The sequence below is a fragment of the Macaca nemestrina genome, chromosome 4, assembly GCF_043159975.1.
Source record: "Macaca nemestrina isolate mMacNem1 chromosome 4, mMacNem.hap1, whole genome shotgun sequence".
Taxonomy (NCBI): domain Eukaryota; kingdom Metazoa; phylum Chordata; class Mammalia; order Primates; family Cercopithecidae; genus Macaca; species Macaca nemestrina.
The window spans coordinates 72,805,107-72,830,976 of record NC_092128.1 but is presented as its reverse complement, the minus strand read 5'-3'; the positions used below and the strand labels follow the sequence as shown (position 1 = coordinate 72,830,976).

The 25,870-nt window shown below is 35.0% G+C and overlaps 2 protein-coding genes across 9 annotated transcripts in view; one reads left to right on the top strand and one right to left on the bottom strand.

The window, feature by feature from the left end:
- The window catches only part of LOC105475512 (VPS50 subunit of EARP/GARPII complex), a 121,835-nt gene extending 107,555 nt beyond the window's left edge, over positions 1 to 14,280 (bottom strand). Inside the window, exons 1-2 of one of the 2 annotated variants that reach the window (XM_011730843.3) lie at positions 14,097 to 14,280; positions 7,120 to 7,188 (exon numbers count right to left, since the gene is read on the bottom strand). In XM_011730843.3, the coding sequence (XP_011729145.1) occupies positions 7,120 to 7,188; positions 14,097 to 14,129 (102 nt within the window). In that variant the 5' untranslated portion in view covers positions 14,130 to 14,280. The remainder of the gene's footprint in view (positions 1 to 7,119; positions 7,189 to 14,096) is intronic. The other variant, XM_011730842.3, reaches the window with a different exon arrangement.
- A 646-nt stretch (positions 14,281 to 14,926) lies between these two features.
- LOC105475509 (HEPACAM family member 2) overlaps positions 14,927 to 25,870 on the top strand; it is a 49,120-nt gene continuing 38,176 nt past the window's right edge. For 3 of the 7 annotated variants that reach the window (XM_011730838.3, XM_071094841.1, XM_011730836.3), the window contains exon 1: positions 20,298 to 20,481. In XM_011730838.3, coding sequence (XP_011729140.2) covers positions 20,403 to 20,481 — 79 coding nt within the window. In that variant the 5' untranslated portion in view covers positions 20,298 to 20,402. Of the gene's footprint in view, positions 15,240 to 20,296; positions 20,482 to 25,870 lie in introns of those variants that run through there. The other 4 variants (XM_011730840.3, XM_011730839.3, XM_024790890.2 and 1 more) reach the window with 3 other exon arrangements.

Genomic DNA, 25,870 nt, shown 5'->3' with positions numbered 1-25,870 from the left:
GTCTATTTTTGTATTTTGATCATGTCTGAGATAAAGCTACATGACCATGCACATAAATGTACATGAGAAATGTAACTTTATGAAAAATGAAGAAAAACAATCATATTAGAGATTTAAGTCAACATCTTTGATTTAGCCAAGCTACTTTTCCTCACAATACAACAAAAAAGATTTTATGGGAATTGGGGATTCAGCTCTGTAAAACAATTTGAGCCCTCAAATGTAAGGCATTATAATACATTCCCAGTATGTTTATGGTTTCTAAGGAACTAGACTATAACTTTACCAAGAAATTTTCCACTTAACAGTTCATCACTCAAGGGATGGTATTCAAGTTTAGGAGGAAAAAAAGAGAGACTACTAATTTTGTATTTAACCACTACTTTTAAATTATCTAAAATATCACACTAATTAAAACTGCTAATCCAAATTCAGGGCTCTTAATTCTACTCACTTTTTTAAAAAGTTAGTTATGACAGCTTAACAGTTTTCCTTACCATTACTAAATTCAATATTTTCTGCAATTTTGAAAAGTAATTTAACCTAATTTCTAAACCCACATAACAGCTTGGAATCTCATTATCTTCAATACTAGGTTTTTATTCAAACAAAATATGAATGCAAATCTTTACTTCATAGGTCAGATTTCAAAACTCTGCGAAAAATATATAGAAAAATGAAATGCATACCAACTTCTCTTTCTGTACGTAGCTCATTAGACCACAGTTCATATTATACACCTGATTATATAACTCAGTGGCAAAAGTTAGTGCCTATATAGCTGATTATATAACTCAATGGCAGAATGCAGTGTATGTACATGTGTATGTTGGGAAGGAAAGAGAAATTTTGCAAGCATGATTTGGAGTTTGCCACAGCAAATCCCTTATCAAAGACTTTTTTTTACTGTTTGCATTTCTTCATTCGTCAACAAAAAAAAATCTATTCTGTTATAGGGAAAACAGACGCTATAATCTTACCAAAGTTAACATCACATTAGGGTTCTAACTGAAAGAAAAAAAAAAAAGTGTCTAGTCACCAAAATCTAAAACAGAGCTAAAAGCAAGAACAAAACATGAAGTTTTCAATATTCAATCAGTATTACAAAAGTCATAAATCACTGAACAGAAATAAATTTTATCTCTTTCCAAATGAAACAGGATTCAAAACTTATTTCAAGATCACAGATACCCTAAAACCATATGCCACATAAGTTTATAACGAATTGTCAGATGTCTGATTACGTGAGGAAACGGCACATTCTCCTAATATCCCACTAGAACAACAATAATAATCCATCAAAGATTCCTAGTTCATCAGTTTCTGTGTGTGTTTTAAATAAACTTATCTTTTAAAGCCTACCCTGTTTTTCTTCAGGCTTTTAGTGCCATCTTGTGGAATACTGTTGAAGTTACAATTTAAAAAGAGGTTTTGGGCAAAACGATTTATAGAACATTTTAATAAAAGGTTATTGGATCACATTTTAATCCAGCTTTATAACACAATCAAGTGATTAAGATGATGTATTTTAATGTGTGCCAATGCCTGTCCTTTCTGGGGCTAACACTGAAGAAAAGATACATCATAAATCAAGATATATGGAGAAAAATCCAGTGTGTACATCTTAATTTTGTTTTTCTTTTGTTTTCAAACATCTCATCAGACACTTTCTCTAAAAGATAATAATACTGTCTATTCTGAGAAAAGACAACATCACAGCACCTTCGATCCCAGTGCCTTTTATAGGTTCTTCCACCTTCCAAATCCAATAAAATCATCAATCTCAAATTCTGCTTTTTAAATGTCCTTCCAATGTAACCCTTCTCCATTTCCTATACCTTATGTTCCTTTTTTCTTCTTAATCAGTATCCTTGTCCCCAACCTCTACTCAACAACTCACCCCATAAAACTGTAATATTTCTTTAAAAAATTAATCACCAACTCTAAAAGATCCTGAATATACTTCTACCTATTTCACACCCTCTCCTAGCTGAACTCTATTGTGCCTCTACTCCTCTGCAATTATCTATTTTTGCTTGTCTCCCCCACTCAGGTTGAGCTAGGAACAGTCTTGTATCTCTTTGTATCTTCAATGATTAGTAACTGCCTGGTACCATAAGTGTTTGCCAAATGGACTGTATGAATGAACTTATATGATTTCTATGAAAGAAGTGTTAAGAATCTCAAAGCATCTGAAGCTATGAGAAGCATAATTTCATTAATGGTTCAAGGGAACACAACTAAATATCGTTGGCCATGAGCACCTAAGAAAAACTCTTATATGATTTTGCAGATCCATAGTTACAGCCTCCCTTAGTACCACCTGCAGAAGACACCTGTCCTAAATGATACATAATTCTAAATTGAAAGTCTTTATCACAATCTCTAAATAAAGTCTCCTAGTCATAAACCTCAATACTAATCCTCTCTGATATAGACACCAATATGCAAATCTTCTAACAAAAACTGCTCAAAAAATTCTTTAGAATGTATATTTCTCCTATCATATTTCCCCTACAAAAATTACAATATAGAAACTATAAAACATTCGAGCTACAAGTACTCTAAAAAAGTCATCTAGTTCAATAGCATCTTTTCACAAATGAAGAAACTGAGGCACAAAGCATTAAAATGACTTCCTTTCAACAAGCTGACTGTTTAAGTCAATACTTGAACCTATGTCTCTTGACTGTGATTCAAGCACACTTTCCACGAATTTTGGTAAAACTGTAAACCAAGCTCTGCAGTTAGCATGTGGTTTTAGGATTCTTTTAATGGATTTTAAGAAGTCAAGTCAAATCGGTTTATCTGATTTCACAGAAGTACTAGAAACTCTAGAAAACATTCTGCTCAAATTCCTAGAACGTATACAAGCAGAAATGCTTCAGAGTAGGCGGGTACTCAATAAATACTTGTTGAATGGATGAAGTATAAAATATTTAAACAAATATATTCTCAAATGTTGACTGCAACAGACATTTATTTTGTCACTTCATCCTATATTTTTCTTTCATGAAAAAAAATCAAAGGTAAACCAATCATGTAATAGTAAAGACAGTTGAATCCCATTACTATTTATGAGTTAATTAAATTGGGGACAAGAAAAGTCTTATCATTAAAGAATACTATGAGGAGGCAATGTTTCAGTAAAAATTCATAAAACAATATTAGTATCAATACTCTTTTTCAGGTTCATATTGTGCCACTGTGAAAGTACTATAGAAAGTGTTTACTAATAAAGGCTGGATGTAGATTTATAAGGTTCTGAATACTGGTATTTTTACTTTTTAATCTGGGTTCAACAAATACTCTCAAACATAGTCCTACTAAGTTCTATAACTAAGAACATTTTGGCTCTGACTACTATCATATATTATAATAAATACTAGTTTTATTCTTAATTCTTGTAACCAATTAAGTAAAATACATTTCATGTTTAAATGGATAACAAGCTTAGAAAATGCTACCTAATTTCTTATATCTTTACCTCTGCATGAAAATCCCACTAATTTGAAATATAACAGAATCTATTTCGAAGAATGAAATTTTAGGTCATTCTATCTTATCCTACAAAAGTTCTCAGTAAAACTTTCAAACTATTTTTTAGAACAGTTCCTCTATTTCCTATTGCTCCATTGTTAAGATAATATTCTCATCTTGGCCAATGGTTCACAAACCTGGCTCCACACTGGAATTACCAGGGAATCTCTAAATATTACTGACACTTGCCTCCACCCAAAAATGGTAATTTAATTGGAATTGGCCATGGCCTGGGGACTGCTGATTCTAAATGTACAGCAAAGTTTAGGCACCACTGATCTTGGCACTGAGCTATTTAAGCTAAAATTCCTGAAATCTGTCTAAAAGTTTCCCTTCCTCTAGCAAGTTCGGAAAAGAACCTTAAATATTTTCTACTTTTCTATACCATTTTATCCACCCAAATTCCAAATTTCCAGTATACAGATTACTATTTGACTTGCATCTGCTCTTAAAATGGGGCACAGGATCAGATTGTCTATAAAATGCAGAAATTGTACCAGATAGTTTCTATAGTTTCTTCCCACTTTGAATTTATATAGTTCTAAAATAAATAAATAAATAATACCATCTGGCTTATCAAGCACAGCTAGTGACCTTCAATTCTCCTTCACTACCCTCCTTTTTCTAGCAAGTTGGAGCACATAAAATTTGCCAATACTTGACCATTTTAAACTTAAACAGCCATGATTTATCCTAATATTTTTCTCCTACTTATCCTTTATACTAGAACCTTTTCATGTAACAGAACTCAAACTAACCTATTTCTTTCTTGAAAATGCCACTGAAATATCAATCCTCTGTCCCAACTTAGAAAGACATTATGAAAAGAAAGGAGACCATTCCTGAAGACCAGGGAAATGCTTTTTAAAAGTTGTACTTACACTTATGAGTGAGGCAGACCTATTAAATGAAGTTAATGTTTATAAGTTTTCCATATAAAAATTTATAGTGACTACTTAAATAGCACACATTGTTAAGTTCAAAGAGTACTCCCCTAAGCAAAACTAATGGGTACCTTGCTTTTTAAACCTAGAATATACTGTGAGAATTTTCTATGTAACATATACATATAACTAAATTAAAAACCCAAGCTTCCAAATAATTTCTAGAGTATAATACCATTTTAAAAAGGTTGGGGAGGGAGGGTGGAAAAGCTATACTGACTACTTCCTGTAAAATAACTGCCAATTTCAAAGAGTTTATCTCATCGCCCTGTTTCCTTCACAGTATTCCAATTTGTAATCTTACCCCTGGCTTGAATGTAAATAAGCTCTCTGACAACAGGGAAGTTTTGGCTTTTGGAGAGAACTCGTGTCTTTTCACTGCTATACTGCTAATCCCTAGGAAGTATCTCTAGCACATAGAAACTCAATAAATTTGTTGAATATGCATAGGGAAAAGACCAGTAGGCAATGTTAACCTTGACAGTGTTGGTGATTTTTGTGATTTTTTTTTGTTTGTTTAGATACCTTTTTCTGTTTATCATGTTTTCTGTTTAGAGTATACATTAATTTTATATTTAAAGCAAAGGTTATTTTAAAATAATCATTTGAATTAACATTTTCCATTTTGTTAAAATGCTTTTAATCTTAATTTTAAAAGATCTTAAGTAAAGATCTTTTTCAATGACATCAAGAACTAGCAGCGACGTTAATTTTAAAGCAATTACATAAAAATAAATCATTAAAATATATGTGTATGATCTAAGTACAAAGTCATATCTAAACTGTGAAAAATACTCAACATTAAAGTTACATCAAGCTATGCTGTATAGGGAATTTCTGAATATGAGTCTTCTTAACTCTTGATGTCAGTACTGACTTCAAACCTTATCCAAAGACTCAGTTTACTGACTGGAGCTTTGCCACTCTCTGGACCCAGCACTCTTATGTTCTCAGAACTACCCAGAAAGAAGGCAGCAGCTCTGTTCACCCTCCATCATTTGTTATGCTATAGGAGAACACAGAAAAAAACAAACAGGTAGATGAAGCTTGTAGGGATTTCTTAGTGTAAGGTTAAATGTAAGCTTACAGCATCAATACCTTTTTTACTATTAACTGTTTTATTATTTAACTAACTTAGCTTCTTAGTATGTGCTAAAAAGACCAGTGCTTTAGGCTTACTCTTCACCTGAATGATTTATATTTGCTGACCTTGTGATCCCAGACTAGCCACTCCACCCAAGGCCAGTTATCCTAAAAGTAGAGACAGCACTGGTCACTGATGGAGCTGGGGGTATAGAGTCAATAAGAAGACTGTGTAATGAGATCACCATAAATTCACTACCAACCACTACTGGGAAAACATCATGGCTCATGGTGGAAATGCAACAGAAAGTTCTTACTAAGACAGTCACATATTTTTTTAAAGAGGTTCACTCATCAATTTAACATTGATTCTGCAATATGTAATACAATCAAATTCAAGGTATGTTCATAATGCACGATCATCTTTTTCTTAAGTCAAAGAAATAAAGAGAATTATTGTCAATTAGGATTTATAGCTATCTCTTATTTCCCAACCTTTTCATAGTCAATAATTTTTAATAACATTATATAAAACTATATGGAATGCTTTTTTTAAGTTTTTGTCTGAACCATTTCATGCAAAAGAGTTGGTTATAATTTTACTGCATTTGGAGACTATGTTTGGGTCTAACCCAAAATAAAAGCAATACAGTAAGTACAAAATTCACTTTAGCAGGCAAGGCACCTGAAAGAGATGAGAAATCATCCTCCTAAGGAGCTGACACTGAGGTGTAAGGAGAGGCCTTAAACTGCTGATCAAGAGAAGCACGCCCTGTGTATTCAAATGCCTGATGCAGAAAACAAACAGTATTTTCACGTGTCCCTCAAATTAAAAAAAATACAAAAACAGACATTCAGAAATGCCAACTTAATCTGTGATGGAGCAGCTATTCACATGGGCAGCTCCGAGCAGCAACACTCCAGCAAAACAGCAGGGATTTAACAATACTTAATAATTCTGAGGGGAATCCAGCTAGCTTTCAAATAACCTATATAAAATTTGTAAACTGAGAAATTCGCATGAATATCAGACAATTAAAATCTAAAATTCCTACAATCTAGGAGATAAGTTATATAATTCAGTATAAACACTATGGTTTAGATGTTTATTGAAAAACCTCTGCTCCACAACAAAAATATAATCATGATTTTTGGCACAGTGTTAAGAGTATAAAAAGTCAGTAGTCAATTATTTCATTTTATTTCTACAAATTACAGCAGATAAATCAATAAGAGTGTGTGTGTGCGTGTGTCTGGGTGTGTGTGTATACACACATATATAACTGCTTTCAGGCTAAGAATTTAATATAATAAATTCCAAATTTGTCAAGTTTGCATTTTTTGCTTTGCTATAATGAATCATACATACTGCATCCCAACGTGTAATGAAACAAGCCCTACACCTACTGTACAATAAAAATTTACCTAGCTTATCTTAACAACCATCTGCCTGTGGGAAAGAAAAGCTTCTGTGAATCAATTATCATTATCCAGAGGCAACCATATTTTCTTAAGGAAATAAAAAGTCACGCTCACGCGTGTAGATCAATACCTTTCCAGGGACCCGGAGACTCTCTATGGCACCAAGATCACTGAGGCTTTCTTGAGGGCTTTTCAGACCCTTAAAAAAATAATAAGGAAAATTTTAATAGTGCTGAAGAATTATAAAAGGATAGAATACACCTACTGAAACAGAAATGACCACTTTAAAAATAGAAATTTTCCTGCTTCAAAATATGGAACACACATTCTAAAAGCAATCATCATTTAATACATATAGTACTATAATTAAATCAGAGAATGATGTACTTCTGGTATTTTAAAATAAAAGAGTATTATACAACTTTACAACTAATGGTGGAAGTCTAAGTCACCTATGATTTAAAAACAGCCAAAAGTAAAGAAACTTACATAACAAAAAGCATTCTATATAAGCGCTTGTATATACAATAATAATTACTAAATCAATCAGGAAAAAAGTCCAAGCAATAGTATTATGATTTACAGATACAATATACTAACCAACTAAGCTAACATATAAGTAATCCCTTCATTTTACTTGATTATTTCCCACCAAAATATCTAATTCATGCTGCATAAATTAAGATTGAAGTCTCATATCTCACTGTCTTCTACCTGTCCTTTAGTTCTTTGGTGCCCTGTACTTTCTATATTCACATCAACTGAGGGATTCTGAAAGCTTTATCTGTACTGGGGAAATTATTAAAATAGAAAGAAATCAGCAATTTGCATTTTCTTTAAAATCCTCTTTTTAAAAATAGACTATTCAAAGCAGATATTTAATGTCCCTGCAATATTAGTTTTTAGGCAAAATTAGCTATTATTAATTTGAGGAGAGATTTATGATACAAATTGTCCTTTAGGTGCCCTATATTGAGGGTCCTTAGTAACCAAAATACATGCTATGCTTATGTTGACTACTTGAGACTTAGAGCAGAGCTTGCTTATCTTTAAACTATAGAGATGTGTATTTTCTCTTCCCTGTTGTAAAATACCACTAGTCATATCTACAATTTTTTATTACAAAGTGCTCTGCCTCAACCCCAAGTCTTTCATTACCCCCAGAATATCTAGCCCACCCACTCTTCTCTCCCCTTCTCCCTCTCTCAGACACACTCACCACTCCAAGAAATGAGAAAGCAATACACCACTTTCAGAATTATCTCCTCCACAAAGTCTTCCTAAATCCCTAAGCTTCAAAGAACACAGTATTTCTCAGTATAACCCTTGGATCATGACCATCAACATCACCCAGGGAACTCATTAACAGTAAGATTCATAGGCCCTAAAATAAACCTAATGAATAGGTTTCTCTGGATTTGGACCAGGAATGTGCATTTTCCAAAACAATACCTCAGCAAGACATCTTCCAAGACAATACCTCAGCCAAAGTAGTAAAGTTTTAAATTTTAAATGTATCTTTCTCTTCCAAACTTTAAGCCCTAAGGAAAGGGAGAGACAAAGTCCTATTTGCCTCTGTAGCCCAGTGGCTAGCAAAGTTCCAGAAACAGAGTAAACAACAAAGAAATGAGTAAATTATTAGGTAGAAGTCATTGGTCAGGTTTCAATCTCCAACAAATTAGCACATTGTTCCCATGGGAACACGTAATTGATTGCAAAAAAATTGCTAGGAATACTTGCTGGAAAAAGAAAGGCCTAATGAGGTTTAATGTGCCTTTCAATGAGTGAAGGAGAAAAAGTATGTTACTAGTCTTGGGCAGTTTGTTCTTCCCTGTCTTGAATTCTTACCAACAGTCATGAGAGAATAGCATCAAAAGTGGTAAAGAAGGCAAGGCTGAGCTACCAAACTATACTTCTATATATATTATATATACACATATGAAAGTAAAACTCCCCAATTTGATTCCAAATCATGACCACCCCTAAAATATATTTTTAAAATGTAATTGACATGTCTTTTAAACAAACATTTTTCAAAGTACACATGCTCCTCGACTTACAAATTGGGTTATGTTCCAATAAACCCATCATACAAGAACATATGGAAATATACAGAAGAAAACAGACACTGAGACTGCCTGAGGGTGGAGGGTGGGGGGAGAGAGACGATCAGGAAAATAACTAATGGGTACTAGGCTTAATACTTGGGTGAAAAAATAATCTGTACAACAAACCCCTGTGACACGAGTTTACCCATATAACAAACTTGCATAGGTACCCTTGAACTTAAAATAAAAAAATTTTTTAAACCCATCATAAGTGGAAAACACATTTAATAATCTCAATAAAATCATCATAAACTCAAAAATTCATTAAGTGAAACCATAGTAAATCGGGGACCATCTGTATAGATTTGCTTAACTAATCTAACAGAAATCCCTGAAGAAATATATTTAATTTCTCTTTCCCCAGCGCTACTCTGTAAAGAAACCAATGCAATGTAAATGTGATATATACCAATATCTAGAAAAAGTAGTCACCACGTAACAATTCAATACCAATACATGGCAAATTTCTGCCACATGTACAAAATAAAAGTAATACAAATTGAAAATCCGTGTACATGTTAGGAGGATGTAGAGTGAAGTGATTATTGTAATGGGCTCCGAAGCAAACCACTTGAGTTTGTATCCTGACTTTCTTGCTGCGGTTTTGAACAACTTATCTATCCTTTTTGTGCATTATATTCTACGATCATTCATAGGCTATTATAAGAAGTAAAAGAGGTAGTGTATATGAGAAGCCAAAAATACTGTCTCATATATCTCAAGCATTCTGTGATGATTAACCCTAATTCTTAATATTTTATGACAGAAATGTTTTCCTTTTATCAAAAGAGAAATGAAGAATTACATAAATGTCTCAAAGCACATCTGACATTCAACTGTACTTTAGATCTTTAACTTTATCAATTTTATAAATTTCTACTAACAAGTGAAGTCATTCTTATTTTATCTTCATCTCTCTAAAGCATGAAGTCATGGTTTTAACTGCAGTTCTCTGCCTTTATTAAGTTAAAACTTTGATGCTAATCATTTACCACTATTTGATTTTCTTTTGTATTTGATTTTTGTGTTGATAATTCCCCAGTTCAGACATATAGAAAATTCATCATAAATTAACACTTACCTCTGCATTTCATTTACCCAAATCAGATTAACATTTCAGACTACTTCAGTTATGTCTACATTAATCCTCATTTTCCATATATGAAACCAGCAACTATGTCTTATCCATCCAAAGAAGCATCTGTGATGATTTGTGTTTCCTTCTCTTTCAGCAAAACTCAAGAGTGTTTACACCCAGTCCCTAATTTCTCTCCCCCTATTTTCTCCTGAACCCATTCTCATCAGGCTTTCCTCCCCACAACTTGATGAAAACTGCTGTAGTTGGGGCACCAAGGACCTCTATGCTGCTCAATCCAAAAGCACATTTCTCATTCTCACTCTCACCTTACTTGACCAATCTTCAGCATTTAACACAGCTAATCACTCCTTACTCTTTTCAATTCTTTACTTGGCTTCAAGGCACTCTTCTTGGTTGTTCTCTTTATCCCACATTCATGCAACAAATATTTATTGAGCATCTGCTATATTCCAGGTGCCATTCAGGAAGCTAAAGACTTCTTACTTCACGAGCTACATGTTCTCATTCTGCTTTCCTGGATCCACTGCTTCCCCCTGAATTTTTAACACTGGATTCTCAAAAGCTCCAACCTTAGATTCTTTGTATATCTACACTCATTCCACTGTGATCTTAACCAGTTTATATGCAATCTACATGTTTGTAACTCCCAGAGTTTTAGCTATACCCTGGATTCGCGCCATAAATTCAGATTCATCTGGCCAACTGCCTACTGTATCTCTCCAGTTGAATATTTAAGAGGCTGTCAAATTAACAAGTACAAGAACCATGTCCCTTCCCTCAATCTGTTCCTCCCTCAGTTTTATCCATACGAAGAAATCACAATTACATTCTTCCAATTGCTGGGGCCAAACTATTTTGAGTCATCCTTAATGCTTCTCTTTCCCTCACAGCCCAAACCCCATCTGTCAGGAAATTCTGTCACCTCTACATTTACAGCATATTCACAATCTGACCTCTTTGAACACTTCTACCACTAGGGTAGAAGGCCTACACCCACCCTCTCACCTGGATTACCATAGTAGCCTCATCATTGGTCTCCCTGGTTTTGCTCTTTTCCCCTCTTCAATCTATTCTTAAAACATGGGTCAGAACAGTCTGTCTGAAGTGTTATGTCTGATTATATCATTCCTCTATTTGCCATTTCACTCAGAATGAAAGCCATGATCTCGCTATTACCTATAAGGTACCTATAAGGTACTATATGATCTAGCTTCCTGCCCTCAGTCATCTAACCTTATCCTGACCTCATCTCCCACCACTCTTCTCCTCACTCACTTCACCCACACTGGCCACTTGCAATTTCTCAAACAAGCTCCTGCCTCAGGGCCTCTGCATTTGCCTTTCCTTCCATCGGAAATGCTCCTTCCCAAATATCCACATCATAGAGTTCACTTGCTCACTCCCTTCGGGTCTTTTTATATTACCTTCTCTGCAAGGCCTTCTATGACCATCCTATCTAAAATTATAAGTGACCTCAAATCGCCAACAATTCCCAGGACTTTCTATCCTCTTTTCCTCTACAGTGTTTATCACCATGTCTGCCTTAACACTTGTCTATTTTTTTTACTTACAATAGTGCCTGGCACAAAGTGCTCAATAAACATTTGTTGAATGGACTGAAAGAACAGAGGCCGGCATAATGGAGAAAGATGAAGAACAGATCTCATTTAAATAAAGAGAGCTAACAAAGCCTCCCTTCCTCCCATTATTTTGCAAACAAAGTTCCCAGGACAGCTGAAATGCCCAAAAACTTAAATTTCACAGACCTTAATTTCCATCTCTCCACATTAACTCAATATATATTATTAGCACATTCTACAGGTTCAAAAAAAGAAATACTTCCATGTATACTTACTTGTAATCCTATTAAATTTAACCCAATAACAAACTGTACTAATTCAAACCCTCGATGTAAATAGGAGGCACACTAATTTCATACCTCATGGATTCAGGAACTGTGCATCAGTATCAAATATGTGAAAGTCAAGCCATAACATATATAATTAGGGTAACTTTAAATATGTGTGCAAAACTGCTAATTTTACCTCACTTTGTACACAGTATGGTTCCAGCTTTTTGTATGTGTTCTTTAATGTATTTTTTTCCATTCCAATTAAACACAGGTTTGATGTGCTGAAATTCAATAAACAACTAAGGCTTAAGTGTTACCATTTTCAGCAAATTGCATTACATTTAGGAGACATACACTTATCACTCCTATCTGAAATTTTTTTCTCTCCTCAGTTTTACAAAATGAGGTCAAAAAACCTAAACCAACCACAGTTACCATACAATTACGACAATGTTAACTACATTGAACTGTATAGCAGGCAACAAACTTGAGAGAGCATCAAACTTAGCTGGTACACAAAAGTCCAAATTCAGCCTCCCAAAGGCAGTTCAGAGGTGTTAGTGGTATAATATACAAAAGTATATATTGATTTAAAAATCAAACAGGTACCAAAGTCAGCATGAACTTATCCATTGCTTGAATTACTGCAACAGCCTGCTTCCAGTTTTCCTGCTTTCCCACCATCAATGTAGCCAATGTAACTAACGGTCTCCATGTTCAAGCACTTCCTTGATAATGCCCAGGAACTCTGTTAACACCTTAATCTCTTTAACTTCATTGTATCATATAAATACCACTATCAGGCTAACTCCATAAGGTACACATTATTCCTATTTTAAAGATGTAAGGTACACATTATTCCTATTTTAAAGATGTGGAAACAGATGCTTAAAAACGTTCTGTAACTTGCCGAAAGTCACACAGCTACCACAGGCTACAGCAGGACCCAAACTCACTGTCAAGTAAGACGTAGCAGGATGCATAATACCAGTACTCCACACGTGAGGAACTGATAAATGTTACTAGCCACTTACTTAAATATTTTTATGATTCACAGAACATTTTGATATATATTTTCATACCATTAACAAAATAATCTGACATTACTAAAATAATCATGTAAGGGTCATTTGTGTATTATGCAAGAGAAATATACAATTTGTAAAAGCCATGTTGATTTAAAACTCTAATCTTAATTATCTTTTATATTAAATATATTAAAATAACAAAATGACCAATTCTAGTGAAATATTAAAGTTGAAGTAAATAAAGGTAGCTAAAATAAAGTCATAATCAATAAGTACATAAAAGAAAATTTCTGCACTTCTTAAACGAAGCTGAGGCATTATTACAAGGTCCCTAACATTTATGAGACAGATTACAAAATAGCCAAAGCTCTTATTCATGAATTTTCATTCTGGGAAAAAAAGAAAAGATCAGTATTTTGCCATGACAAAAATAAATTTTTTAAAGTAGAATTTCACAAAGAGTTTTCACATATATTAGCTTATAGATGACCCTCATAACAGAACTGTGAAATAAAATGAACAAAAATAATTATTTTCACATCCAGACAAGTAAGCTACAAAGTTTGGGGACTTGCCCAAAATCCAAAAGCTACAAATGCTGTCTTCAAATCATCCGTTTCCACTCTTTCCAGGTCACCTCTACTGCACAGACCACACCACCCTACCCAGGCTATCAGCTCACATATGACAGACAACCTGGATGCGGAAGACCTTGCAAGGATGCTGGGGCTGTTCTGGAAAGATGGCAAAAAGAGGAGGAAGGGAGACAAAGATATCCTGATTCCTTCAATGATTTCTTTTTATGCGAATGTTTCTGGGAGGCGGGTACCTGCTGGAGCATGGCTCCAATCCAGGCGGCCCAGGTGAGTTTTCCAGGGTGTGCCCCGGCTTCCCGGTCCCCCTGACACCTGCCACCACCCATAACTTAGGTCTCCGCCCGCCACTGGTTAGGGACAGAACATCTCGGCTCCTCTCACTTCCGAGATGAAGGAAGCCTTTGCTTCAGCCACCGCGACTTACCTGTCGGGTCATGAGAGATTTAATTTTTTGCATGTCTCAGTCCTGAGGAGGGTACCCTGCCTCGAATAGCTAACAAATCACACCGAGCCACTACACAGCTGGCCCTGACACAGGGAAGCCATAGTGGATGGTCACGTGGAGGCGCCGACCCAGGTCATCCTGTCTTTCCCTGGGTATGCTGGGAACTGTAGTCTTCTGGCCGCCGGCGGTAGTAACAATGAACTAAAGCGGCCAGTCCAGGGACTACATCTCCCAGCAAACAAAGGAGCGGGTGCGCCAGTTAAGCGGGTAAATCTTACTGCTCCGAGCGACCACTGCGATCGCCGGTCTTACGGAAAGTGCTTGCACTAGGTGGTAGCTACTCTTTGGGGAGACGGAAACCTAAGTCATAGGTGACTAGGAGTAGAGCGAAAGATCAAACTCAGAGGAGACAATATATAAGCCAGACTGACGCGATGCCCCCTAGGAGTGTGAGGGAGGAAACCTCACCTGGTATAGAGGGGCGGGGTGAGGGAACGAGAGACTGACGCGAAGGAGAAGGAACTCAAGAAAGGGCTGTCACTGAGAGGTGACCTGAGAACTCGAGACTACCCCGGGCGCGCTGGGTTTGGCCTGAGGAAAGGTGTGCTCTAGGTTGCCCAATGGGCGGCCCGCCAGGGTTAGGGCTGTTCTACCTCAGTCTTGGCATCCCCTGCAAAAGCTCTAAAATCGAAGGATTTTGACGCCCGCCTATTATTTTACCTCTGTACTCTAAGGCAAGTGATGACGGGAAATACGACAACAATAATGAGTATACGTGTCACTTTAAAGTCCTCTTTTCAACTTTTGGCAGTTTAGTTAAATTGGGGAAAGGAACAGGGGTGTCTTTGGGGACACAGTTTTAAAAGGACTTTACAATTATGAGAATATTAGAAGAAGAAGAAAAAGAAAGCGGCCCTAAAGCTAACAATAATAGCTAACACTTATCGAAAGCTGAGTACCTGTCAGAAACTGCTAATAGCTTTAAATATATGGCTTTATTTATCCACACAAGAATCCTGTGGGTTCCCATTTGAAAAATGACGAAGCAGGTATGGCGAAATTAAGGAACTTGCCTAGGATTACTAAAGATGTGCAAGCAGAAACTGAAGGATTGGTCATCAGGTGTGTTAAGATTTTCATGTATTGTGCTGAAGAAAGTTCTAAAGCATGGCACCAATTTTTTTAAGTTTATTTTATTGTAATGCTAACTTTTTAAAAGTTAACATAAACTTTTATAAACCTATAATTTCAAAAATATTTCTTAGAATAAAAAAAATTAGTATGTCAACCTAATAAAAAATACTGGGTAAACAATAGTATGGGTGGTAGTCAGATATGGCAAAACTAATAAAGGTGATTTGCAAATGACCGAAGTTTGGGGGACACTAACAGAGGTTATTTCTGATTCTGAAATTCTATTTTCTCACCCCTTAGAGCCTCGTTTTATTAATTTTTACAAATGAGGTTGCAATATTTTATATAGGGCTTTGTAAAGATAAATGAGATGATGTAGGTGAATGAAATGTATAAATTGTAAAGCACTATACAATTATGAGGTATAGTTTGATTCTGCCCGGTTCTCCACTCCAACAGAAACACCTTGTGCATTCTTTTTTTTTTTATTTTTTTTTATTATACTTTAAGTTCTAGGGTACATGTGCATAACGTGCAGGTTTGTTACATATGTATACTTGTGCCATGTTGCTGTGCTGCACCCATCAACTCATCAGCACCCATCAACTCGTCATTTACATCAGGTATAACTCCCAATGCAATCCCTCCCCCCTCCCCCCTCCCCATGATAGGCCCCACCTTGTGCATTCTTGCATCACTGCATTCAGCAATTCCTTTGAAATTATGTTTGCCTATATGCTTCTCTGACTTCGTTATTTCTAACCCCTTAAAGAAATTCTGGTCACATTTAGGGCAAGTCTAGTTTAGTTTATTCTTTACCTTCTCTAATCTTAGTTGTCAGACTGTTATTTGTATGTGAAAACCTTCAATATTTAGAAGTCCCTGAAAGCATCAAAAGAAACAAAAACTGCCAGCCATATTAGCATATAAAAATAAAACCCAAGTCAATAAACATTTCTTGATTATTGAGCTCAAGGCAACACTATAGTAAGCACTTTAGATTGATAATGTATGATTGTGGTCACAAGGAGTTCACAATGTAGTTTAAAAGCGTATCTGAGGGGTGATCCAAGTTCAGTAGTTCTCAAACCTGACTGTTCAGATTCACCTGAGGTGTGTGCTGTTATTATTGTTATTTTATTTGGGGATGTTTGTGTGTTTAAAATCTTCTGTGATTCTTAAAAGCAGTCCAGCTCTAGCATGTCAAATCCATGCTGTAAAGATGAGAAAACGTATCTATATAAGGGTTCAAGGCCACATATTTCATGAGAGCTTGATCTAGGACTAGAACCCAGATTCAACCCCAGAATTTTCTCCCTCACACACTCAGATACACAAAGTTAAAGATGATCCCCCCAAAAAGTTTTTTTTTTAATCTAATGTGTGTATTTCTATTGGCCAAATTCAGAAAAAATGAGTGTTATCCCTATCTATTTGACACCGAAAAAGCAAGAAAGTATTAAAACTTTGTTTTACTCCAAAACTCTACATTTTATTTTATTTCCTATAAACTGAAGAAATGGATAAAGATGGTTACAGTCTTCTAAAAGTTTGAAGGCTGTAACTATAATATTGAAAGTTTGTAAAGCAAGTCAGCACTGGTGTCTAAGTAAACTATATTTCCAAATTCAGCATACCTTAACACTATATGAAATAATTGAACCTTACATTATTCATTTCTACCTGTCTACGCTCAAAAAACAAAAAACTTGGCATCCTAAAAAACACTTTGTAAAAGGTTTGGCATGCTATTTCCTTTCCAATTTTCAAAAAGGTATTTATTTGTAAGATTTATTCAGGATTTTCATATTTACCTGAGAGCTGTTGTTAGTGATAGGCGAGTGCAAAGTAATGGAAAGTTTAGATGGTCTGCCAACAAATCTTGAGGGAAGGTTTGCTGGATACCAATTCCTTGGTAGAGAAGTGCTAACCCCATTTTTGCATACTGGAACATCAGAGCCGAGAGTTAAGTAAATTGATCTGATTCAGGGCAATAGGATTAGTAGTAAAGTAGGATAAGAGCATATTTCTAATGGCCCAAACAGGAGGAATATCTGGAAGCTTAAATAAAAGCTGAGATCCTGGTTTGATTAGAAAGATAAAGTTACTTACCACTGCACAAATACCAAAGCAGTGGAGAGATGCAGTCCCTCCAAGATGATATGACTACATTTCTTGAGCAGGCCATAACAGAAAACAGATCACTTGTCAAAGGTAAAGTAGTGACCTAAAGAGGTGCCCAGGAAGAAAGACAGTACTGCATAGTATTTAGCAGCCATATAAGATAGATAAAGGCTTCCGTGAGGTAGCTTTGTGGACTTTACAGAAGTGAACACTAGCACAGGCATAGGCATATGTGATAGCCTCCTCTGGCAGCTAACTCTCCCTGTAAACTGGAGAGAATCTACTAATTACAACAATAAGAAACATTTTCTCTCCCCAGTTCTTATTCCCCACTGTTCTACATCTACATTGACCTTGGCATTTCACCACCTCTCCTTAATTGTTTCTGCCACTGCAAAACATGCACATGCGTGCTACTTGTGATTAAAAATGTGGATGTTTGAAATTTATGCAGCAGACATTTACTGTATGAAGTATTACCAGTCTACAATTTAAATAAACTAGACTGTAAACTGTGTAGTGTGATTTGAGAGGTAATAAAAAGCCCTGCCTCCAACACACACACACACACACACACACACACACACACACACACACACCTGCACAGGTGTATATGTGTCCATATCCCATTGCAAATGCATGTGTGCGCGCACACACAAACACACACACACGCACACTCTATCCCAGTGGCTCCTTGCATTGCTTGCAGTTTAATCACCATGAATATAGATTGCTTTAGGTTAATCAGCCTTCTCATTTTAAATGCAAATATAACTAAGATTGGTAAACAGTAACACTACAAGACCTTTTTTCCTGACTGGAATGATACAGCAGAACTTCCCAGTGGGTTACATGTGTGATGTGAGATATGGATGGTAGGAAAATCTTATAATTATAAAACACTTCAAACGATTTTTAAGACTCATGTAAAAATTAACAACAGTTGAAGTTAAGCTTGAGCACTCTTTTTCTCACTTCCTGTATAAACATGTTGAAATCAGAAGCGACTCCAGCAGGTATGAGTTTATATCTACAGTTTACCACTAGAGGGCGCTTTGTCATGATTATCCCAGTAGCCCTTTCCCTAGATGTGCCGTATATTTCAATGTGTGCCATGAAATAAAAAGATTACAAGTAAGCTTCATATTGGCATTTATTTGTTAATGTAGCATCTACTATCACCTTATGTCATGAAAGAGAGAATATTTTCAAATACAACAAAGAAAATCTCAGAATAAAAAACTCCTTTATATTGAGTATGTTTAACACTAAGGAAAAATCACAGTACCTTGTCTTTATTTCTCTTTTTGCCAAGGACCCAACAAACTTTGTTATAATCCAGCACTAGATTTAAAAACACTGGAAAGAGCTAATTTAATAAAGGCAATTGGAGATTAATATCAATCTAAAAGATGGTGGGGGAGCCTATGTGATATCTGTAGAACTTCCCTATTACTTTCCAGATTGTATTTTGTGCAATCCAATATTCAAATTTATTTGTATATCTTACACATCAACTGAGAATCATAAGACAGGGACCAAGGAGCACTTAGAGTTTTGTTTTCTGGAGGAGCAACTTAACAAAAATACTAGTTAAGCATTATGCTACGTGCCCAAGATCCATGAATGAATAAGATTATTCTCTGTATTCTAGAGCTCAGAGGGAAAATAAACATCCAATAAAATAAATTAAGATTAAGGAGATAAGTGCTGCAATAGATGTATGTACCAGATTTAGAGATAGCACAGAGCAAGTCGTGGCATTGTTGTTATTTTGCAGGGAGGTGGTGGAAGTGTGAGGAGCTCTTGCCATTTTTCTGAAGCATGGAGGGATCTGAAAGTGACTGATCTCTGAAGAGGACTTAGTTTTCCCAATAGTCACTTATTTTCTTGGCTTATAGAAGTCCTTCTAGAAGAGTTCAGAGCCTTAATGCAAAGAGGGTTTCCAAACTTGCATTCCAAAATTACTATCATTCCTCTTTCACTTTAATTATGCTTGAGATATATTCTTCCTTCCCCTCTTGTCATTGAACTTCTTCAGTGGGCCTTTACTGTTAAAACTGATGTATGCAAGGAATTTTACTTGATTTGATGATTTGATGCAGATTTGGATATATAATTAACATTTTATATAGCAAAGCTAGAACCAGAGCCTTCTTACAAATAGGGGTTAACTAATAACTTCGTAAATTAAGCAGACATGCTCAGACTATCTGCTGCCATGACAATGAAGAGACCAGGTTGAGAAACTGTAACGTGGACATTACAGTAGAGGTAAGATCTTTTCTAGATCATTGGTTCACTTCCTCTATGCATCTGCTGTGAGAATGTTGCCTCAGACACTATCTCGACGTGGGCTTTTCATTATAATTATGCATGGTCCATGCCTCAGCCCCACTTGGAAACACACCTGTGATTTGCTTTTAAAACTAAGATGAATTCAAAGATTCAATGAAATCAGTCACTGTAATAGGAAACACTGAATAGAAAAAATATGTTTTGAATATATGGTGGAGCTCTCTTTTGATTCGTTGGTAGAATTTTTACATGTTGGTGACTTCACGAAGATTTATGACTGTTTAGCAGATACATGAGCTACTTCTATTTTCTTATTTTTTTTAATTTTTAAATAATAATGGCATAGTTTTGCATGATAGAAAACCAGCTTTTGTTTTTAAGGAAATCTGACAATATTCTTTCATTATGAAAACATGCCATTTTTCAGTAAAGTCACTTAAAAGGATGTTTTCCTTCATGTGATTTTTAATAACTAAGTATAATTTATGAAATATATAGACAATTACTGGTAGTTGCTAAGAAACTCTTCTGAAAGCCATAAGCCTGTATTCTTGCAAAGCACATAACAGGTGTTCCCACTCCCTGTGTCCTTTGTATACACATTCATTCTGTATTCAAATCACAGAAGCAAGAGGCAAGATAGGGTCTGTTACCTCATTGCTAATTTCCCTAGCAAATAAACCAGCAGCTGCTGGTCCAAGTTACCACCGAGAACAGGTCACTGCATGCATGGGACAGGATGCTTTCATGGAGCCCTTCGGTGACACACTTGGGGTCTTTCAGTGCAAACTATACCTCCTTCTTTTTGGTAAGGCCCTGCGTGAATTGTTTTAGCTGTTTCTTAGGTTTTTTTTTTTTTCTTTTTTTTTTTTTAAGTGTGAACATAAGGTAAATATTTGCTTTAGGCTGTAGATGCATTCAGATAATTGAAGAGCAGGTCAGAACCTTTTAACAATAATACACTGTTTTCAGCAAAGAAGCAGGAGCATTTAAGATAAAAGAGTTTCAATAAATAGATTGTTATTGTTTTCTTGGAACAACAACTATTGTCATAGCACCCATTAAGAGAATTAAGATATTTTTAAAATGTAATGATTTTTTTCTTTTTAGAGTATACATATCGGTTCAATAGTCTGATGTATTTGTTTCAGCAAATATTCTAATAGGCCATGAAATTGTGACCACTTAGAGTGAAACTCCAAATAATTTATGAAAATTGTTTTCTTTTTAATTAAAGATATTGTTGCAAACTGTTTACTGCTTCATTTTATCTGTTTCATCTTATGAAATATGGAAGAAGATCAGATTCCAAACTAACAAGAAAATTTCCTACACAAAAGGGAGAATGTGTTTGAAAAGACTGTTACTCCAAAATGCCTTTAGCTTTTCTCTTTGCCCAATGGCTAGTCCTATTAAAAATTTTTTTCTGTACCTTAATATTTTCCCTCATTCTCCTCTTTATCCTTAAAGTTTAAAGGAGTCTCTTTCCAACATTCTGAATGCTTGTCTGTCAACATTGTTTTCACCAGATGTTCTCTTTTCCATTCTTCCTATTTATCAGTTTTAAAAGTCAAATCAATTTCTTGTTTTGTTTATATTCAACAGATAGGAGTTCAAAAAAGGCTACATTTTAAAAAATTTAAGAACAGCTTAGCAAACTAAGCAATTTAACTTTTAGGCTTCTTCAGTTATTTAGAGCCTTACTTTCACTCCTATATTTTGTTAAAGTTTGCATTGTAAATGTTATTATTCAAATTCATACCTAATGTTGTACCTATCTCACACATTTGAAATGTACAGTTTGTAAATTTTTTTAAGCCTTTGAGTTTCCCAGAGTTGTGATTGTTCCAGTTATTACAGTATTTATGTTATCAAATTTAAGCCTATAATAGAATTTTGTTTACTAAAATTTTTGAAAAAGTAAATAATTACTATAACTGTCTCTATCTTTGTGCATTTTTCTTGCCTTTGAAGGTATCCTGGGTCATCGTCCCACTTATTTTTATTTTTAAAACAGTAGGACTGCTATCATTTTATAAGTGTTGTTTTTGAAGCTGGCGTTGAGAAGAACTTCGAGACAATTTAGTTAAGGAATTCAACTAAAATAAAACAAATGTACATTAGGAAAATAGCATGTTCATAAATAGCTAAAGCAGTTTTTATACCTTAGGACCTTCTCTCTCCTGCAAATTTGCTTTTCTCCATAGGTAGTGTGTTGTAAAGACCACAGGTGATTTGGCAATCTTTTTGCTCTTAGGAATATTGAATTTTTGTTTGTTTCTTCTTTTTAAAAAATTTTTAAAAATTTGAAGCCTAAAATATACAGTTTGTGCAGTTTATTCAAAATACATCATAATTTCTATTTTCTCTAAAGATGCAAGATTTTATTTTCAGTCAACAATACTTGTGTTATGCTTGTTAATACCACGCATGATAACAGGGAAGTAAATGCCAGCTATTTTGAGCTACAGCAGAGTTCACTTTGTGAAATCTGATGTTTATATTCAATACAATGAAACCGGTCTAGGGAGTCCTTTGTTGCTGGAATATAGATAAATTCTACAGTAGGACTTCAAGTGTACCTTAACACTGGACACTTTTTTATAGTGCTATTGTTATACAATGTAAGAGGGTCCGTAAAAGGAGGGATTATTGCTGCAATTTTGTATGTCAGATTGTGGTTAGTATTGTAAATGTTTCTCCAGATTTGTGTAATGCCTTATATGCAAAAAGTCAAGATTTTTTAAACAGAACTATAATTTATAAGAGTTTTTGTTTCTTATACCCTGAAAGTAATAGTGAATGTAATAATAAAATTGACTCTAAATTTCCATTTAAGTCCAAATATTTGGAATATTAAAAATAAATTTAAATTTCATCAATTTTTATGTTGTTTATTATTTTTGTTTTTGTATTTTTTCAAATAAAATAGAGATGGGGTCTGGCCGTGTTGCCCAAGCTGGTCTTAAACTCCTGGGCTCAAGCAATCTGCCACCTCAGTCTCCCAAAGTGCTCGGATTACAGACATGAGCCACCACAATCGGCCTTTTTATATTATTTATTTTCTTGAAGTTTATCTGTTCATGCAGAGGTTGATTTTCTAAAATCAATAGTTTTAGTCCTTTGGGTTTTCTCATACAACTAGAAAAGAGCACTTGAAAATTTCTCAAAATGAAGCTAAGTTTTCTAACATTAGTAAACTACTGTGTTTGACAGCATGAATTCATCACATCTGTAGCAGGTAACACAACGATGGCAAGAGAGTATGTGTTCCTAGAATGTGGAGGAAGCATTCAATTATCTATTTATTCCCAAATTTCACTACAAGCAAAGATTGTATCATATTGATAGGTTCATGTCTTTCCTGCAAAATGAAGAGATTTTACGTAACTGAGATAAGATACTGTATAAAGAAAATTTCATTCCCTGCTGACATTCTTATAACTTGCTACCTATAATTTATCTGATAAAAAATTGTATAGGCAATCTCTAAGCAAATAGTTACTGTAACAGCTGTGCTATTTCTCACTGTCATACAAACATTTGAAAAAGCATACATATTTGAAAAAAACTTTTCATTTAATAAGAAAGCACTGAACCTATTCAGAGATACTGATGGCAATATATTATTTAAGGTATTGTTACATGATGCAGTCTAAAATAGCCCCCAAAACTAATTTTTCCCCCTAAATAATGATCATAAATGCTATATAAAATGTCTTCTACTAATGTAGTTTTATTTTTCTCAGAGCTTCAATATTTGTATTGTATTTAATATTTCATTAAATAAAATTTTCCTCCCATAATTTTAGTCATGGACTCTCTAACCAATCTTTTCATATGTAAGATTCAACATTCTGGGTCAAGATCCAAAAGTCATCAACATTTCTATTCTAGCGATATTGTCACCCCATAGTCATATAGTGCCTCCCAACCATTTCCAGAGTATTAAATACATCTCAGTCAATCTTTTCAAATATAACTACAAAGGAAGTTGATTACAAAAAAAGCAGAGAAGGACTTTGGCAATGGCTTTCCCAAATGACAAGCACAAATTGGTCAGAGTCCATTCAGACCTTCTCAGCCTAGTGGTGGTTTCTAGGCTGTGTTGTGAAATTTCCTCAGTGAACCAGTATATCCATGACAAAACTGCTCCCTATTAGCAGTGGTACAGCTTTTTCCAGTGCATTCCCAAGGCAATTATACGGACTTCCATCATTCCCCTTGATTTCTTTGGGAAAAAACACAGAATTGCTGTTTTATTAAAGGATTTCCAAGTATTGACGACTTAGTAAATGGACCAAAAACTGAGACTCAATTCTTCAAAATTCGTTAGGCCCTCTCTCAATTTGGATCCTGTCAAAACCCTCTGGGCCCTTCACCTTCAAATATAGGTAGCTGCTACCCTTGGAAAAGCACCTCAGGATGTCAAGAACATAAAATTAAGAGAGTTGAGAAAGGCCTTACACCTTATCCAGTATTACCTCCTATGCACATATGAGAAAACTGAGTCTGAGAATTAAAATGACTTATTTAAGGTCACATAACTGACCAATCACCATTTTACCCCAAGTATGTGTCCTTTACTAGGACTTCATATTTCAGTAGATCTTTAACTTTATTAAAAAACAAACACAGTAATCTTCAAGTTAAGAAAATAGGTGCTTGAAAATCATTATTTTAGGGCTATTTGCAAGTGGCGGACATAGAACATGGGAGTCCAAGATCAGTAGTGAGCCATGAAACCCTTGTAAATATTTTCATATTTACCCAAGTGTAAAAAAAATAAAAAACAAAAAAAGGAGGGAACAACGCAATCAGTGAAAGTTCCAATTTACATATCTTAAGTTAGTAATAACAGGTACTAAACCTATTTTTTTAAACTGTTGCTTACCAGGAACTTGTCAGGAACCGCCTGTCTTCAACTTCAATGAAAGGCATATAAATGCATTTTGTTTTGTGCAGAAAACAGATAGACAAAGAGGAATCTTTTCCTGTGCTGATCTCCCATCCAAATGCCAAATGTCTTACTAAATCTATGGCTTTAATAGTTTCACCACCGCTGTCAGCCTCTACTTCACATATCATAGACATCAGTAATTTTGAGACATAGATTTACTCTCCCATCCTTCTTTCTCTCTCCTACTGTTTCGTTGTGAAAACCACTGCTTCCTTTCTGCAATCCACTTTATCTCCTCTTTAGAATTCCCAGCACCCAGTTTTCTCTTCTTCTAATCACTTAAATTAGGAAAAATTCCAGATTTAATAGTCTTACACTTGGCAGAAAAGAATACAGAAGGGAATTCTCATCTATGTAACTCCTTTGTTATGGACTAATCACCAAAGTGTGCAAGTAGGTCCATTATCAGAAGAAAAAAATCTTAGAAGTTAATCACAAAAACACACAGAGGCAAAGGAGACAATAAGACATGTCTTTATGTTTCTCTTACAGTTATCTGCTTTTCAGTCCATACGGTAAGTTTCAGTTGAGAGTCTAGGAGTCTCTTCTCCCTCTAACCAACTATCTTCCTCTTTGGTGTTTTCTCCTCTTGGATTCTTTGCTCTAACTTCGCGCCAACCCCAGAGTTTCACTCTCTACTAATAGCTAGCGAAAGGCCCAAACTGTGGGAATCTTTGCTCCTACCTCCACTCTAGGAAGGAATGAGATAAATTTACTGTTGGTAGAACTGGATTCCTCATAGGAGCAGGCCTACGTCTTTGAGTTTTTCCAAGAAAAAAAATCACAAAAGGCAAACAGACCTTTTTAATATTTAATATTTTAATATTTATTTTAATACCTTTCCCTTTTTAATATTGATGACCTTTCATGACATGACTTGGATGAAGCTTAAACACTCCCTTTCTAGTAGAATGAAATGAAAAAAATGTAGAAAAAAATGAAAAAGGGGAAGCGATCAAAGAGGATAAACATTTTGCATTTGAGAAATTTAAAATTGTAAAGTACTTATATTTATATCTAATTTCCATCTCCTCTCACCCGCTTAAGGATTTTATTCCACTTTCACCCTTCTCTATTCTGACTCATCAACATTTCCCTTTCCAGTGGAACATTCCCAGTAGCAGAAAACTCTCTTGATTTCATTTTTGATCTTTCTCCAGCCTCTGCCCCATCTCTCTGCTCCTCTTCACAGCAAAACTCCCCAAAAAGTGTTGTCTATACTCATTGTCTATAGTTT